We start from the raw sequence: 16537 nt of genomic DNA, 5'->3' as shown, positions 1-16537 counted from the left end.
CAGGAGCCAGAACGCTAGGTTAAGTTGAGCTGGTTCTGGATGTCTTATGTCCATGACTGGATGTCCATGGTTCTGTCTGAGAATCTTTGGGGAAAGGTGCAGCTTTTGGTGTGGAACTACTGAGAGTTCTAGCAGTGTCGTGAACCAAGGTTGTCTGGCCTATGTTGGAGCAACTAGGATCATTGTGAGAGACTGTTGTTTGAATTTGCGCACCAGTAACGGAATGAGTGGGAGAGGCGGAAAAGCGTACGCAAATCTGCCTGACCAGTTTATCCATATCGCATTGCCTTTGGACAATGGGTATGGATACCTGGAGGCGAAATTTGGGCATTTTGTGTTTGAATGTGTGTCGAACAGATGTAGGTCTGGGTGGCCCCACATTTGAAAAAACGGAAGAAGAACTTGCGGATGAAGTTCCCGTCATGAATCTGGTGTTGTTGACAACTCAGCAGATCCGCAATTTGATTGTGTATCCCAGGTAGGTGCTCTGATAAGAGGTATATCTTTTGAGGAATGGCCCATCTCCAAATGCTCTGTGCTAGGTGTGAAAGCTACAGAGTGTGTGTGTCTCCTGTTTTTGTATATAGTACATTGCTGTCATGTCTGTGCGGATGAGGACAGTTTTGCCTAGGAAATGTTTCTGAAAAGACTTTAGGGCAAGAAATATGGCCAGTAACTCCAGGTGATTGATGTGGAGGAGTTTTTGTTGAGGGGTCCACATACCTTGAATGGTGTGGTTCAAGAAATGAGCTCGCCAGTCGGTGAGTGATGCATCTGTTATTAGTACTATTTGTGGAACCAGTTCTAAGAATGGCTGCCCTTTGGAAAGGTTTTGTGTGTTCCACTTTTGCAGAGAGCGATAAGTGCGGCTGTCCACCAACACCAGATCTGTAAGATGACCTTGGTTCCACTGTTGTGCTAGGCATTCTTGTAACTGACGCAATTGGAGTATTGCGTAAGGGACAATTAAGACGCAAGATGCCATCATCCCCATTAACTGCATGAACACTCAAGCAGGTAGGGAGTGTTGCGGTTGAAATTTTGTTATGAGGGCTTGCATACTGTCTATCCTGGCTGGATTGGGGTATGCTAGGGCTTTGGAAGTATCTATTGTTGCACCTAGATACTATTGGGTGTGGGACGGTTGGAGATGTGACTTGGTAAGTTTTATTGTGAATCTTAAGTTGTGAAGCAGCTGGATTGTGCTGTGTGTTTGCTGTACACAATTGCTGCGTGACTTGGCTTTTATGAGTCAGTCGTCTAGGTAAGGAAACACATGAACGTGTTGTCTTCTTAAGTGGGCTGCCACCACTATGGGACATTTCGAGAAGACTCTGGGTGCTGTTGTGACCCCGAATGGAAGGACTTTGAATTGGTAATGTTGCCCTTCCACAACAAACCAAAGGTGTCTCCTGTGAGCAGGGTAAATAGGAATGTGGAAGTAGGCGTCCTTGAGATCTAGCGTGGCAAGGAAATCGCCTTGTTGGAGCAGTGGAAGGACCTGTGGAAGTGGTTGGACTGTATGTACAGGTTTAACAGTCTGAGGTCTAATATTGGCCTGTGAGAGCCGTCCTTTTTGGGAATGAGGAAGTAAAGGGAGTAAACCCCTGTACCTTGGTGGTGTAGGGGAACCGGTTCTATTGCATGTTTTTGCAAGAGAGACAGGACCGTCTGCTTGAGAAGCGTTAGATGTTCTGTGGACATTGGACGTTGTTTGGGAGGTATGTGGGGGGGATAGAATTAAGTTTCAGGCAGTAACCATACTGGATAATTTGTCTTACCCACTTGTCTGTGGTGATGGAATTCCGGACAGGTAGGAACTGGTATAGTCTTCCCCTGAGTAGAGAGGTCTGAGGGGAGTGGAGGGAAGTCGGTGTTTTGTGGTGGGGGAGTTGCGGGTATTAGAACCACGCCCTCTCCCTTCCTTGTTATTGCCTCTGTAAGTCCCTCTAAAGTATCCTCTGTTAGGGGACATTTGGGTGGGGCTTTTATAAGTGGAAGAGGTGGTTTCTGTACCAGTGGTCTTGGAGGCGCCCCTATAAAAGGAACCTCTACTAGTTGTTGCCTGTAAAGCCCCCTTAGAGTTGGCCGTTCGTGTCCTTTTTCATCTTTTCTAAAGATGTGTCCACAGTGGGCCAAACAAGTGTTCCTGATCTAAGGGTTGATTGAGGATGTCGGACTGCACCTCTTGCTTGAAACCAGATATGCGCAGCCACGCATGTCTTCGTAATAATACGCTTGTATTAATTGTGCGGGATGCTGTTATCTGCAGCATCCAGGGCACATTTTATTGAGGTGTTAGTGATTAATTTTCCTTTTTGTAGGAGATCATTAGCTTTAGTCTTGTACTGATCTGGAAGATGGTGCATGAGTTTTTCAAGCTCATCAGTGAGCCCTGTCGTACCTCGCAAGTAAAGCTTGTGAGTTAGCAATGCGCCAGAGGTTTGCTGCTTGGGACGCAACCATTTCACCTGTGTCTAGGAGCTTTGATTCTTTGTCTGGCGGAGGGGCATCACCTGTGGTTTGGGAATTTGCCCTTTTGCGGGCATTTGCGACTACCAATAAGTCCAGAGGGAGTTGAACTTTCAGATAAGCTGGATCACTTGGAGCTGGCTTGTATTTTTTCTCAAATCTAGGATTAAGCACCCGAGCCCTGACGGGATACTTAAAAACCTCAGGGGCATGTTTAGTCATCCCTTTGAGCACAGGGAGAGTATATGTGGTTTTTTGTGGCTGGGAGAATGTCTCTAAAAATACTCTTCTAAAGGGTCTGAATGGAGTTGAACCCCGTGGTATTGCGCAGCTCTATTTATTAGCTGCGCAAACCCTACATTATCATCTGGAGGGGATGGTCTGGAGGGATATAAATCTGGCTCAGGTACATCTGGGACAATGTAATCGTCCCAAGAGTCATGAGGCGGGGTACTGTGTGTGTCATCATCAGTATCTGTGTGATGTGGGTCTATTCCCTCATCCTCACCCCCTATATCTTCCTCATCCTCTTGTGGTGCAGGTGAAAGAGGAGGCACTGGAGAATGTGCTGGAGAGGGTATAATGTTTGCTAGTTGTGGAGATGGAGAGAGAGGCCTCATAGGTGAGGTTGAGGAGTCTTTTTTTCTTTGAGGGTATCGCAGGACTTTGAGGTGTCCAATTTTCTCTTCTTCGGTGGTATGGAGGTGACTTGACCAGTAATGGGGTCAATATGGATTGTTTTTTGCTTAGGATCCGGTGACTCTGGATAAAAAAGTTCTTTGGATCCGCTGTCTTTTTTCGGCGCCGAGGACTTCGGCTCAGAGTGGTGATTTGGCCCGTCTTCCTTAGCTTTAGGAGGGGTTTTTGTGTCCTTTTGCTTAGGTGGAGTTTTCAACTCTAAAGATTGATGTTTTTTTCGGCTCCGAGGGCTTAGATTGAATTAGCTTCGGTGTTGAAGAGTCTGTTACTTTTGGTGCTGAAGATTCTGGGGTCGACGGTACCTTGGTTTTATGTTTCGGTGCCGACGATGGTTTTTCGGCACCATGGTGTGGCTGGCTCGATCCCGAGCTGCCTGAAGGCTTTGTGGGCTTCTGAGTTGGGCTCGGAGGCGGGGCTTCTGAAGTCTGGTCTCAGTGTCGACCCAGACCCGAAGGTGAAGGTGTTACCGGAGCCTTTTGTGTTTTTGGGGTCGGGGCGTCCACATCAGTACTCACGCTCTGTTGACCTGGGGGAATCGTCTGGTCTTCTGAGTATGAATCGTCGGCTTCAGAAACGTTGGCCTGTCTCTGGTTCCGGATCTTCGGTGCCTGCCTCGAAGATGTCTTCCGGCGCCGAAACTGTAGATCTGGACATTTCGTGACGTCGAGCCCGGCAATCACGTATGGTCTTCTTAGACCTGAACGAGTCACTGGCCTGGCAGTGTCGACTCTCTCGTCTTCTGGCGCGAGACAAAGGTTGCAGACCTCGTGGAGGTCTGTGTGAGGGAATTTAGGCCCATACTTGCATTTTTTAAATGGAGTCCTTTCCATATGCTGGTTGATGGTGCCGATCGGCCCAATGGCCCACGTCGACGACCGGAATCGAAAGGTTCTTTGGAATTGGATACGCGTCAAGAGAGATCGCGATCGAAACAATACCGTAGATTGGTGAGAGTGTTGCGCGTTGAACGGGATTTGAAATGACGTCTACCCGGAACGCAGCAAATTACATCCGAACCCAATGGCGGAAAAAAACAATCTGTAGATGGAGTCGATGCCCATGCATACTACTAACCAAAGGAGGAGTCACCTATCTTGTGACTACAAAGACTTCTACAATAACAAAGTGCAAACATCCGAGCCCAACACCAGATGGCGATCTATGCTACAGTATGTGATCTACAGCTCATATGCCTTGAACACAAAGTAGTAACAATTTTTAGAACCTCCTTATTGTGACCGTTGAAGGAGAAACGGAGTATCCCCATATTGGCCATTTATCCGATGTCTTTTTCTTTTATTTGTTTGAGGTATGTATGATTGTGGGTTGTCATCCACATAACCGAATGTCATATCTGTGTGTGATAGGGTAAGAAGAAGGAGTTGATTCTTTTTGCTTTGTTGTACCAGGTACATGCAGGGAAAGATATTGGAGGTCTTGGTTCAGAATTTAAAGTTCGGTGGAGTTGGCAACTCCTTGTTCTCTAGGTATTAACTTCTCTTAGTGAGATGTATACAAGTGTAGACATTAATGGGCAGTCCTAATGATTAATCTCTTATTTTCTACAGGTTCAATTTCCTTGCTGTTCCTTTCCCCATTTCCTCACCTGATCGCCCTAATACTCTGTAGTACTGTTTTCAGAGTTGGGGATGTCAGGAGGAAGACCACTTTGAGCATCGTTCCAATTGTGAGAAGTTTTGCCCTAAGGATCCAAAACTGTGGAGGACTTTGGCCGGCTCGATCCCGAGCTGGAAGGCTTGACGATGTGTTTCAGTGCCGAGCCAGGAAGCAGGGCGTCAGAAATATCTCCGTACTGACCTTGGCCCAGAGGTGGAACCGAAGCCTTGTGCTTAGTTTGAGTTGGCAAGGGGTATTCGGTGCTCACGGGGCCTTGACCCTGCGGTATGCCCTCTTCCATTTCCGGCACTCATAAGTGCTGCTCTTCCTGTTGAACTTTGGCCCCTGGTGCATCAAATTTTTGCTGCTCTGATCCTTCACCAAAGAGGTCTGGTGTGTATTCGATGTTTTGGCTTTCCATTTCACGACATCGGAATGATCTGCACGCGTCACAATCTTGTTCATTGTGCTCTGGAGAGAAGCACAACTTACACACTTTCTGCGAGTCAGTGCGGGGTGGACCGACGCGGTTATGCCAGACGGCTTTCCAAACGTCTTTGACATTTTCTTCTACCGACACGATACACAGAGAAGTGGGATACGCGCACGAAACAATACCGGCATGGGTAGAGTGGATTGCACACCAAGGGGAAGCCAAAGAACTGTTTCGAACTGGAGCGCAGCAATACACGTCCGAACCCGATGGCAGAAAAAAACAATCTGACATTAGAGTCGATGCCCATGTGCACTATCACCGAGAGGAGGAGTCACCTTACCTCGTGACTGGAAAGACTTCTTCGAAGAAAAACAAGTTCAAATATCCGGACCCAACACTAGATGGCAGGAGTAAGTAAAGCAGATGATCTACAGCTCACATGCCTCGAACATTCTCTTTCAGGAAATGATCTAAAAATGCTCTATGCCCTAAAGGATGTCAAGTGAATCAGCTTAAGAAAACCAAAGTTTTAAATTTTTGTGGAAAAAACCTTTTAAAAAAGGCAAGAGCTCTACTCCAGCATCCTGTCAACAGGAGCTGGAAAAAAGAATTGAGTAAACTGCTACTTACAGGGCATGATGTGGTCAACAGGCCCTTAAAAGTGCAGTGTTCTTCTTACATTGTTTTAATGCTGCAGCCTATACAGGCTTCATTGCTATGTATTATTCCTTAGCTTACTTTAAAAAGAAGTAAAAAGCATTTGTGAAGGATATTTTTAACAGTTTATTTTCTTTTTTGCTCAAGTGATTTTTAAGGGTATGACTTTTTTCCTTCTAAACTTTAAAGTAGTTCAATAAACATTAGCAATATAGCCTGATTTTAAGGATGCCAAAAATTAATGTCTGTTACATGTTTTCTTACCTTTCCGAAGTAAGGCGAAGTAGATGGGATTGTGACTTTAAAATAACTGCTCTGAGATCCCTGCACGTGGGCAGGACTATTCAGTACTTATTATTTCAATGGAGATTTCCCAGAGAGAGAACATCACCCTGCCTACCTTTGTTGCTATGCCTCATCCTTCTAAGGAAGAGAAGAATCTTCACTGTGTGGATCTAAAAAGAGTGTTGTCATTTTACATTGTTCAAACAAAATGGGTACATTGATCAAACAAAAGAGATCCGGTGGATGATCAACTCTTTATAGGCTATGCTAGAGCAACGAAAGGCAAGGCAGTGCAGAAACACACCATCACATGATGGATAGTATGCTGCTTAAAATTCTGCCACACAGTGGCCAAAAAAAACATGAACATTTGCGGGCTCATTCCACCAGAGCCAAGAATGTGACCACTGTGTTAGTTCACACAATACCTGTTCTGGACATCTGTCAGGCAGCCAGGTGGGCTTCTCTGCACACGTTTACTAAGCACTACTGCCTAGGCAGTTAGGTCAGTCGTGACAACCATTTTCCTTTTTAAGCCCTGCAGGAATTTTTGGTCCAAGATTAGTTTTGCAGACCAACCGCCAGGAAGCTATAGCTCGGGTATCAATGCTAAGGTAAGGACTCTGGGACTAGAAGTCTGTCAGATGAACAAGTTACTTACCTTTGGTAACATCTTATCTGGTAGAGACTAGCAGCAGATTCCTTACCGATTCCTTACCGACCCCCCCACGCCCCCCCCCTCCAAATTGAATAAAGTGTAAGGGTCACCTTTCTAAGGGCCTTAGACACTGTAGGAAGTTGGCTCTGTATATACTATACCAAAATGAGGTATAGTGTGCACAGAGTCCGGTGGAACCACCAAAGATAGGCAGAGGTAAAAGTAGATAGCATCTTACTCTCTATTTGTGGTAGTGTGGGCGAGCAGTAAGGCTTTTGTCAGAGGGTAGTGTTAGGCATTTGTTGTACACACTCAGTCAGCAAATGATGGCACACACTCAAAGACTGAACTCTGACCAATTTGTATAAAAAAATATTATTTATATTTTTTTTCTAGAACCAAGCAATCCTGGTATAGGAAAGTGTAAATGGTACTTCCTTTTAAAGCAGGTTGAACAATACAAGCAGGCTGAATGAAAATGTCTAACAGGTTGGTAAATCTTTTCAATACAGTGGAAATTACTGTTAGATTACTTTTGATTACTTAAACTTTATGGATCACTTTTTCTAATCAGTGTGATCTGCCCAGATATCACACTGGGACATTTCCTGGAGAAAAGGTAAGTAAAGCAGTTTTTAGTTATTTGTAGATTTTCAAGTTCTCATACAAATCCAACTCCACATAACAATTTTCAGGGAAAAAACAGTCAATGCCATCCTATGGAAGGAAATTAAGTTAACTGTTACAGTGAAGTACAAGTTTGGGGGAGTTGGTATTCTGGGGTTAGAACCAGGGTTCCCCCAGGGTCAAGGATGCACCCTTGAAACACCCTCAGAGGCACTAGGGCGGCCGGGTGCAGAGTGTTGAGGCCCAATATTATCCAATGGGGGATGGGGGCCTCCGGTTGCTGGCTGCTCACGAGCAGGCCATAAGGTTGTGGGAGCAAAGCTCTTTGTGTTAGCCTCAGGGCAAAAGGGGATCCGGTTTAGCACACAAAGTGCACCCGCAGCGGCGGCTGGGTGCAGGGTGCCGTTTTGGCGCAGGGTGCCCGGTTTCAAATTTTGGATTCAGGGTCGGTCCGGGTAGACTTGGCGGAGAAACCAACAGATGGGTAAGTTGGAGGGCCCGGGGACGTAGGTGCACCTCAGGTTCTTTTCTCCAGGCCGCGGGCGGCTTGATACAGGGGTGTCTTTTGAGGTCTGATTTCACCTTAACGGGCCACTCGCGACGGGGGATCTCCATGCAGAGGCTCCAGGTTACGTCGGGGAGTCCTGAAGGGGCAACCCACAGTGGGCTCGGACCGTGGCGCGCTGGGGGACCTCATTGGGACCGGTGGGCCACTCAGACTCGGACCGTAGGTGTCAGTGCAGTGATGGTTCCAGGCATCTGGTTTCTTTGTCCTCAGCAGGCTCGGAGTCTTTCTTTTGTGATTCTTTTGAACAGAGCTGCTGTTCAGAGGAGATCCAGTCTTTGTTGAAGGAAGTCAGTCCTGCCAGGGGTTCTGGAGGTCGCTGGCTGCAGTACAAGGCGACTTTTGGCACAGGATCTCTAGAAACTGCAGACGGGCCGGTAGGGCTGGGGCCAAGTCAGTTCTTCTCTGCAGTCTGCTCTGCTGGGCGTCTATCGTCCTCCTACTTCGTAGGTTGTGGAAATCTACCTTCTTGGTTCAGGGATACCCCCTAAATACTGTATTTAGGGGCGTTTTAGAGGTCTCAAGGTCAGTAGCCAATCGGCTACTAACCTTAGGGTGACAACACCCTTGGTGCGCTCACCCCATGTGGGGCAGTTAGCACAATCCCTAATCCTGATTGGAGATGCCTGCCATTTGCAAGATGGCAGGCACTGAAGAGTGGGCTTCACGTCACCTCCCCCAGCTGAGGGGTGGGGTTGACGTAGGTGGGCACACCTTCTGGACGGTTCTAAATTTTCCCGCCAGTACTCCCACCAAAAAAATGGGCTGAGACAGGATAGGGGCCTGCTCCTGATAGCAGGAGAGGCTGGGGGTCGCGTTTCAAAGGCGGCAATGCTTTTGAAGCTCCCCTGCTACAGATGGCTCTTCCTGACCTGACGAAGGTGTGACCACATCCGCCCAGGAAAGGATTTGTTTCTGGGCCCAGGGAGCGAAGGCTCCCACCTCAGGGGTCCAGATACATGTCTTGTGGTGGCAGGCTGGTGTTTACCAGTCAGGGAACCCACCAGAGGCTTGTCCTTTTTCAGGGGGCATCTCTAAGATGCCCTCTGAGTGCAAAGTATAATAAATCCCACACTGGCATCAGTGTGGGTTTATTATGCTGAGAAGTTTGTTACCAAACATCCCAGAATTCAGTTAAGCCATTAAGGTGCAGTGGAGTTCGTAATGACAAGCACCAGAGCATATACTCCTTATGGCTTTACTGCACTTAACATTTCTAAGAATGGACTTGGGCACTGTAGGGGTACAGTGCTCATGCAACTGTACCCTCACCAGTGGTATAGTGCACCCAGCTAGAGGGGTGTCTTACATATACCAAATGTAGTAGGCTGCAGGCTGGGTACACAGGTATGTGTGCCATGTCAACTGTTATGGGACAGGTAAGGGTGGCACAATATTTGCTGCAGCCCTTAGAGGCCTTCCTTGGTCACAGTGCCCTTGGTACCCATGGTACCTTTTACAAGGGACTTACATGTGGCCAGAGAGGTGCCAATTGGGGGTACAAAGGTACAATTGTGGGTGAGAACACAGGCCCTGGGAACTTGATTGGCAGGGACACCCATGGCTCAAAGTCAAAGTGCACCAGAAAACTGGCAAAAAGTGTGTGACTGTGCGTGGGGGGAGGGGGTACAGCAAACTGAAAACCACTTTCCTACAACATGCAAAAAAGATTAAGCACAACATATTTTAAGAGAAATCCCAAACTAACATTAGATTCGCTTCAAGCCTGAATTCACGCAACATTGTTTCAACAGATTACCTTGCAGACTTTTGTTTGCCCAGAATTGAGATGACTCACTATTCATCAAGGATGACTGCTGAAATGCTCTCTCTGTACCCAGCAATATCATTTAAAAATCTCAACTATAAACCAAGTCTGTTTTGCATTTTTCCTGCTAGTGCAAGCATTTTGGATATTTACACATTCACAGTAAAAACGAGGATGATTTAGGTATTATTAAAGGTTTATGTGCTGAATACTTACAGGAATGCCTAAAAGCAGAGGATCAACTGGCTGTCTGAAAGGTAAAGACTCTGGATCCTGCCGGTATAGTGCTTCCAGGGTAGGCATGAGAGCCTGGCGCAGCTCCTCTGGTTTGAAAACTTCAAAAGAGAAAAACCGACTCAGATCAGTCAGATATAAAATATTCAAGTCAGGCATGTGGTTCTCTCGGAGACAAGACAATGCAAAATCTTGTTTAAAGTTGTTCAACAGACTTGCCATATTAATAATAAATAAGCTTACTATAGGTAAATCTGTATTCCCCTAAACATGGTGTTCAACTAGATTTATATCTCTGTACTAGAAACAATGCCTCGGAAAGCTCAACTAAGTATTTGCAATTCTCAAATCCTGATCTTCAAGGACAGCACAAGCATTTTGAGAGAGGACATGGGTAAGAATGATAACTAACTCTAAAAAATTTTTTTTTTATTTTACGGAGTTTTATATAGCGCGAACTTGACCCGAAGGTATCGGGTATCAGAGCGCTTTACAAAGCACCAGTTGCATTACATGAGGACACATTCATGTTTGTTAGGCACAGGGAGATTAAGTGATTTGCCCAGAATCACAGGATGTTCAGCGTCATTGCTGAGACTCGAACCCAGTTCCCCAGATTCAAGGTCGACCACCCTAGCCCTTAGGCCAACTTCTCTCCCCAATATTTCATAAGCCATCCCATTAAGGATCTGGTCAACAGTATCATGTACCATTACCACCCCCTTTACCCCTGCCTCCCCCAAATCATTTCTGAAGTCAGTGAAGAATAAAATAACTTAAGTGAGGCAGGAAAGATACATTTGGTGAACCAGTTGGCAATACAAAGCGCAGGTAATGAATAAGGAAACGTTGTGTGCAAGCCTTGTTCCTATCATGGTTAACTCCATTACAGTACTGAACATGGATGTTACCATCTGAACCATTTTATCCCTTTATGTCAATTACAGGCAATCAAATTTGAACCAAAGGCAGTCTCTTAAACTTCACCCCATAATCTAATCAGGATTTTTAGAGAAAGTGGGTAGGTTGTTTAGGAATGTATTTTAAGAAAATAGAAAACAAGAGTTTCTTAATTAAAAGGGACATTCAAATAGGGTCTGCTTGAGATTCCCATACAAACAGGATTTCCAAAAAGCACCATTTGCTAAATTTTATTCACTTGAAGGAAAATGACTTCCTTGTGGGCAGACACTAAATCTCTTTCACAATGGTCATGGAGACGGGTGAAGGCTTAATTGGCCATACTCAGCAGCCAGATGGTAATGTTCAGTGATAGAGGAATCATCTTTATCAAGACATCTGCTGCAATTGTCAATTTTTACTGGAGCAGGACACAAAGTCTTAACTACCAATGGGGACTATGGGTGTTTATGAGAGTTGTGTGAGGGGGTCTCAAGGGGACATGTGATAGATAACATTTCGTTCTACACCCCGTGAAGCTTTAACTAGCACAATGAGAAGATTAAGAACTGCGATTCAAAATAACTGTAGGTAGTACGTTGAAATGTAAGATTCCGGATCAAAAATGCTTTACAGCAATACTTTACCGAACAGTCTAACCTTACGACAAACGTGCATTCAACATGCAAAAAAAGGTGAAAGTAGTCAATGTGTTTAATATATAAAAAGATTCCAAGGGACGTGACAATGATAAGCCACAAACATCACTCTTGGCCAACTTTATGAGTAATGTTACCTTTTGCACAGGGAACTCAGGGTGGGTTTATTGAGGGAGATTAGTGTGCAAAGTTCCAAAATGCCAATCAAAAACGAAATGTGTTAAAACGGTGTTCAAAGCCTGCTCGGAGTCGAGACACAGCAAAGAACAGCAATCATGCGGATTTGGTGCACTTCTTCTGCTATCAAGTTCATCCTCTCAGCCACTGACCAATCACGCTTTAAAAAACATAACCAATTACCTGAATTTTATTAAGTGATGTGAGAATGTAGGGTAAAAAGGCTGAGACCAGAAGGCTACATAGCTCAAAGAAATACAGTGTACAAATCGCTCAAAGGGAGCTTCTACAAATTCCTCTCCATATGGCGGTGACTGCTAACAGGAAAGCCATGTTTAATAAAATCAACATTTGCAGTAAAAGCAATGGGTCTGAATGGCTTGTAAGCCAGAAAAGAAAACAATTTGGCACACACCAAATTGTTTCTTCTAACTGAGGGATAAATGTGGTGTACCTTTCAATTTAACTGACACTTTGTGGCTTCTGTCCCGTCCGTTGCTTTTCCTTTTTAATTGGCGATCCAGCTTGGATCAAATTAAAGCAAATTTAAGGGAAGTGCCGCCATCATTTTGTAGGCAAGCACATGTATAGTGTGCATGCCTCCATGATGGTATGGCCATCAGAGTCATGGGCTTTCTGCTTTTTTTTCTTATTTAGCATCCCCATTGCTGTCCAGCATGGATTAAGAATATTGACAAAGCCAACAGATATCGAAGGCAAGACCCACTGGCTATTCCAATGCTTGTTTTTATTTTTTTCAGAAAAGGGTACATTAAAATAATCCATTAGAAAATAAAGGTTGTTTTCAAAGCATGCATGAATTCCACTTCTGCTCTAATCTCTTATCATTTCTCATTGAAAAACAAAATTAAAGGAACTGTTCCCTAAAGCGCCATCTCACATAAAGGACTAAGCATTAGGAAAGCCAATAGGTCTCGCCATTGGGACCTATCTCTGCCAAACACTTTTAGCCATGCTGTACAGCATTGCCAGGATGTTCTGCAGCATGACGAAAAGTTACAAAGAAAAAAGGCACAACGGTGCACCTGCATCATTTTCTAGGTGCATGCATGCTCTATTACACAAGCATGCCATCAAAATGACACAGGACCCATTTTTCCATATATACCAATCAAAAAATGAATAGGCTAGAGCAAAAAATTAAGGAGCACTAAACAGACAGGCTAGATGCAATTTTCTACCTGGCATTCCATGTGAAAAAAATGAATTAAAAATAAGGGCTTTTGTTTGGGGTGGAGGGAAAAATAATGGTGAGTAGGAGGGGGAAGCAGAACTCGAGGAAGATCCATATGTGCAACAAAGCAAAGCGGGCAAACAAGCACACAAGGGTGAGTGCGACACGGAAGGGGTGGGGGAGAAGCACACAAGAGAGAGAACAAAACAGGGCAAGCGGAAGTGGAAGAGCAAAGAATAGAAGGGAGAAACTGGGAAAAACATGCACTCTCATCGAGTGCTTAAACTAAAAGTAGTGCCTGAAAAGTAAGCAGTGGAAGGACACAAGCAATGAGGCTACTCTCAAAGGGGATTGGCCACAAACATATGAGAAGGAAGGAAAGCATCCACAACCTAACAAACAAGTATTGACAAAGCCAACAGGTTGCACTAATCCAAGATCTAATGGCTTTGTCAATGTTTTTCCCAAACATGTTGCATAGCAACACAGGCTGCTGTGCAACATGACTTAAAGTAAAGAAAAAACGCTATGACATGGCCAGCATTTAACTCGTCATAATGCTTTGCTTTTCTGTATTTTAAGTCTGCGGCCTAGCAGTCCGCGCTCGAGGGGCTTGATTACCATTCCCCCTGAGATGTGGTGCTTGGTTCTCATATGCAGCCGCTTAGAGCCTTTTTTCTTCTTCCAGAAAAACCTCCCCACCTAACTCCAAGACATCAGAGCCGGTGAATTGATGCTGGATGTGGGTCGGGAGCTCTGGTGACTTGCCTAACACAACCTCCTTATCTTCAGCACCTAAGAGATTATACTCAACGAAAACATCTGGTGCCTCCAAAGATGACCACAATTGGTCTTGGCGCTAACTTATGGTCTTTTTACCGCAGAACGCCGAGCAGCAGTCACAGCGGCTCTTGCCATGATCCGGCAAGAGACAGTTGCATACGATGTGGTATATTTACAGTGACCCTGGGGACGTCTCTTAAAGGGCATCCATTCCATCATTTGGGGAGCATCTTCATTCACCAAGGGTGGTCTGGAGCACGCAATGGCGCGAAGGGCCAAGAGGTCTAGTCGCTCGTCATGGATGCGACCAAAGGATGGAACTGGAGCCACACTCTGAAAAGCACGTAGAGTCTTCTCACAAACAGGGTGGAAGACACAGGACTCAAGCCACAATTGGAACCAACAAACTCGTAGAGACCGGTGGCAGACTGGATCACGTCCAAACCCAATGGCGGAGAAAAACAATGTAACAATGGAGTCGGTGACCATGCGCACCTACTAAGAGGATAAGTCACTGAGACCTTGCGACTTCAAAAACTTCTAAGAAAAACAACTTCCAACGTCCAAGATCAACACTAGATGGCAGGAGTATTCACCACATGTGCCTCTACAACCATTCATGCTACGAACTGGTCTTCACAAAGGCTAAAGAACGTTTACTTCTGATGGATACCTCTACCTGCTGATTCCTCACCTCTTGAAATAATACAAAAGCAGTTCACCTCCAAGGAGGTAGGTCTGACGAGATGGCTAAATTAGAAAGAAATGCAACATGGATCAGGCAAAATGGCCATTAATGTAGATGTTGGTGTCAAGACCATAATGTCTGGTGACAGTGAACGCCAAAGGCAATGATGCAGCTCGCAAGTGTCCAAAATGGGAACACCATGAAACACTGAAGAAGCCTTAGACCTAGAGGACTAGACCCTGATACCTAAGAAGGCTCTTTCCTTGAAAGATCTTGAAACAGAAAATTCCAGGGGGAAATGCCCCATTTCTCAATTACCTTCCCCTTAGTGTAGACATTGTAGCCCACGAAAAGTTAATCAACACGGATATCATGGATCCTGAGTAAAATGAAGGGTCTGAAAGTGTCCTGCTCCTTTGAGGGATAAGGAAGCGAACAGAGTATCAACAGGGGGATGGATTGGCCCACATGAATATCGAGGGACTTTAATAGTACTGCTAAAATGTGAACCTATCTAAAAGACTGCATAGTGCTGTACAGGGTTGAGGACAAGCATAAAGTCGATGAGTAATAGGAAAGCTAGCTGGGTTAAGGATGGTTATCGCATTGTGATACCTTCTTTAAAGAGGCAAGTCTTCAACTCTTTCGAAACGGTGTTGGGGTGGTCCTGAGGATACAGAGAAATTATTCCTGATCTTGGGGAAATTGTATTGTTTATTCTTTTTACATCTCTTATTCTGCAGTCTGATTGTGTTCAGGCTGCGAGTGTGCTGAAAGCCATCAGAGATGGTGAGCTCCGGGTTTGCAAGGCATGAGGGCTTTGTAAAGGGTGCAACTGGGCAAGGGGAGCCACGATGGGGCGATATGATCATATTTCTTCCATCCTGGATGAAACATGCTGTGGTGTGTAGGATGCCCATAAGGTGGGCCAGTGTGGAGCCTGGAAGGCCCAGGAGCAGGAGTTATCATTATCCAAATGCAAGAGTACAAAGGCTTGAACAGCAGCTATGAGGCTGCTTTCCGGAAGAAACCGTTTCCCTTTCTTTAGAAGAGAGAGCTGGAACCAGGCCATCTTCATTTTGAAACCAATTGATTAGGCATTCATTGAAAGCTGGGATTTAAAGCAGTCAACGTTCATATCTCTGACCCACGTTTGTATGGTTTCTTGTTTGTTGCACTTGGTAAATAACAAACTGGTTGGGTTGACCGATAGGTAGGTGTGGACAGACAGGCTTGGGAGATGTGCAGTCAGTGTTTGGGGCTTTGGATGTCTGAAAAATAGGAGACTTTCAAGCAGAGTTGTGTATCAGCATAGTGAATATTGAGACTGTGCCTGTAAGTAAAGCACAAAGTAGCTCCATGTAGAAGATGACAGGAAACAGTACGGACCCTGCAGGACTCCACAGGTAATTGGGATCTTTGGGGACCTGGAGGTACTTATGTGAACAAACTGGTATCAGTTGAAAAGGTAGGAGGTGAGCCAAAGGAGGACATTGCTGATAAAACCAATATGAAACTCAAGAGTGTGTACAAAGGGGGGGATGGTCAGATGTATCGAAGGCAGCGGAGAGGTCCAGCAAAATCAGGGAGCAGAGGTCATCTTCATCAATAGGAAAGAATAAGGCCTTTGTCCACAGAAATACCCTGTCAAATAAATTAAGTGAAAAGAGGACGGATAAATAATGTAACTCATTCACATGATGTGTCATGGGAATGCCCATCAGAAAACTAGACTTCAGTCAGTAGTTTCAAAAGAAAAATGTGTGGGTTCGACAAGTGAACCATTCAGAAAACGGAGCACTAGTTTAATGTCCCACTCTGGCACATTAAATGGCAAACATAGATAATAAAAGGGTAAACTCCTTCAAAAACACAAAGAACTTAAACAGACTGCTAATCTGACAAGCAAAGACCAGGCCAGTTAAAGTCTGATCAGTGCCCACAGCAAAGTCTTACCAGGCCAGGTACAAAGGCATAGAGTAACACATTAACCAAACGCAACTTGAGAAGATCTACTCACTTCCCAGTGCATCAAGAAACTATACTAGACCAACATCTAAAACAACTTCAAAAGATCTCAAGTTGTCCATTCAATCAACAGGCATGAAGGTGGAAGC

The 16537-nt window shown here is 45.1% G+C and overlaps 1 protein-coding gene across 2 annotated transcripts in view; it reads right to left on the bottom strand.

Annotated features, from left to right (window-relative positions):
• CREBBP (CREB binding lysine acetyltransferase) overlaps positions 1 to 16537 on the bottom strand; it is a 1382831-nt gene that overhangs the window by 624412 nt on the left and 741882 nt on the right. For both annotated transcript variants that reach the window (XM_085628465.1, XM_085628466.1), the window contains one exon: positions 10001 to 10119. In XM_085628465.1, coding sequence (XP_085484591.1) covers positions 10001 to 10119 — 119 coding nt within the window. The remainder of the gene's footprint in view (positions 1 to 10000; positions 10120 to 16537) is intronic.

The sequence above is a fragment of the Triturus cristatus genome, chromosome 10 (genome assembly GCF_964204655.1).
Source record: "Triturus cristatus chromosome 10, aTriCri1.1, whole genome shotgun sequence".
NCBI classification, from domain to species: Eukaryota; Metazoa; Chordata; class Amphibia; order Caudata; family Salamandridae; genus Triturus; species Triturus cristatus.
Note: the sequence above shows the minus strand (reverse complement) of the source record. Positions and strands in the feature narration are given on the sequence as shown.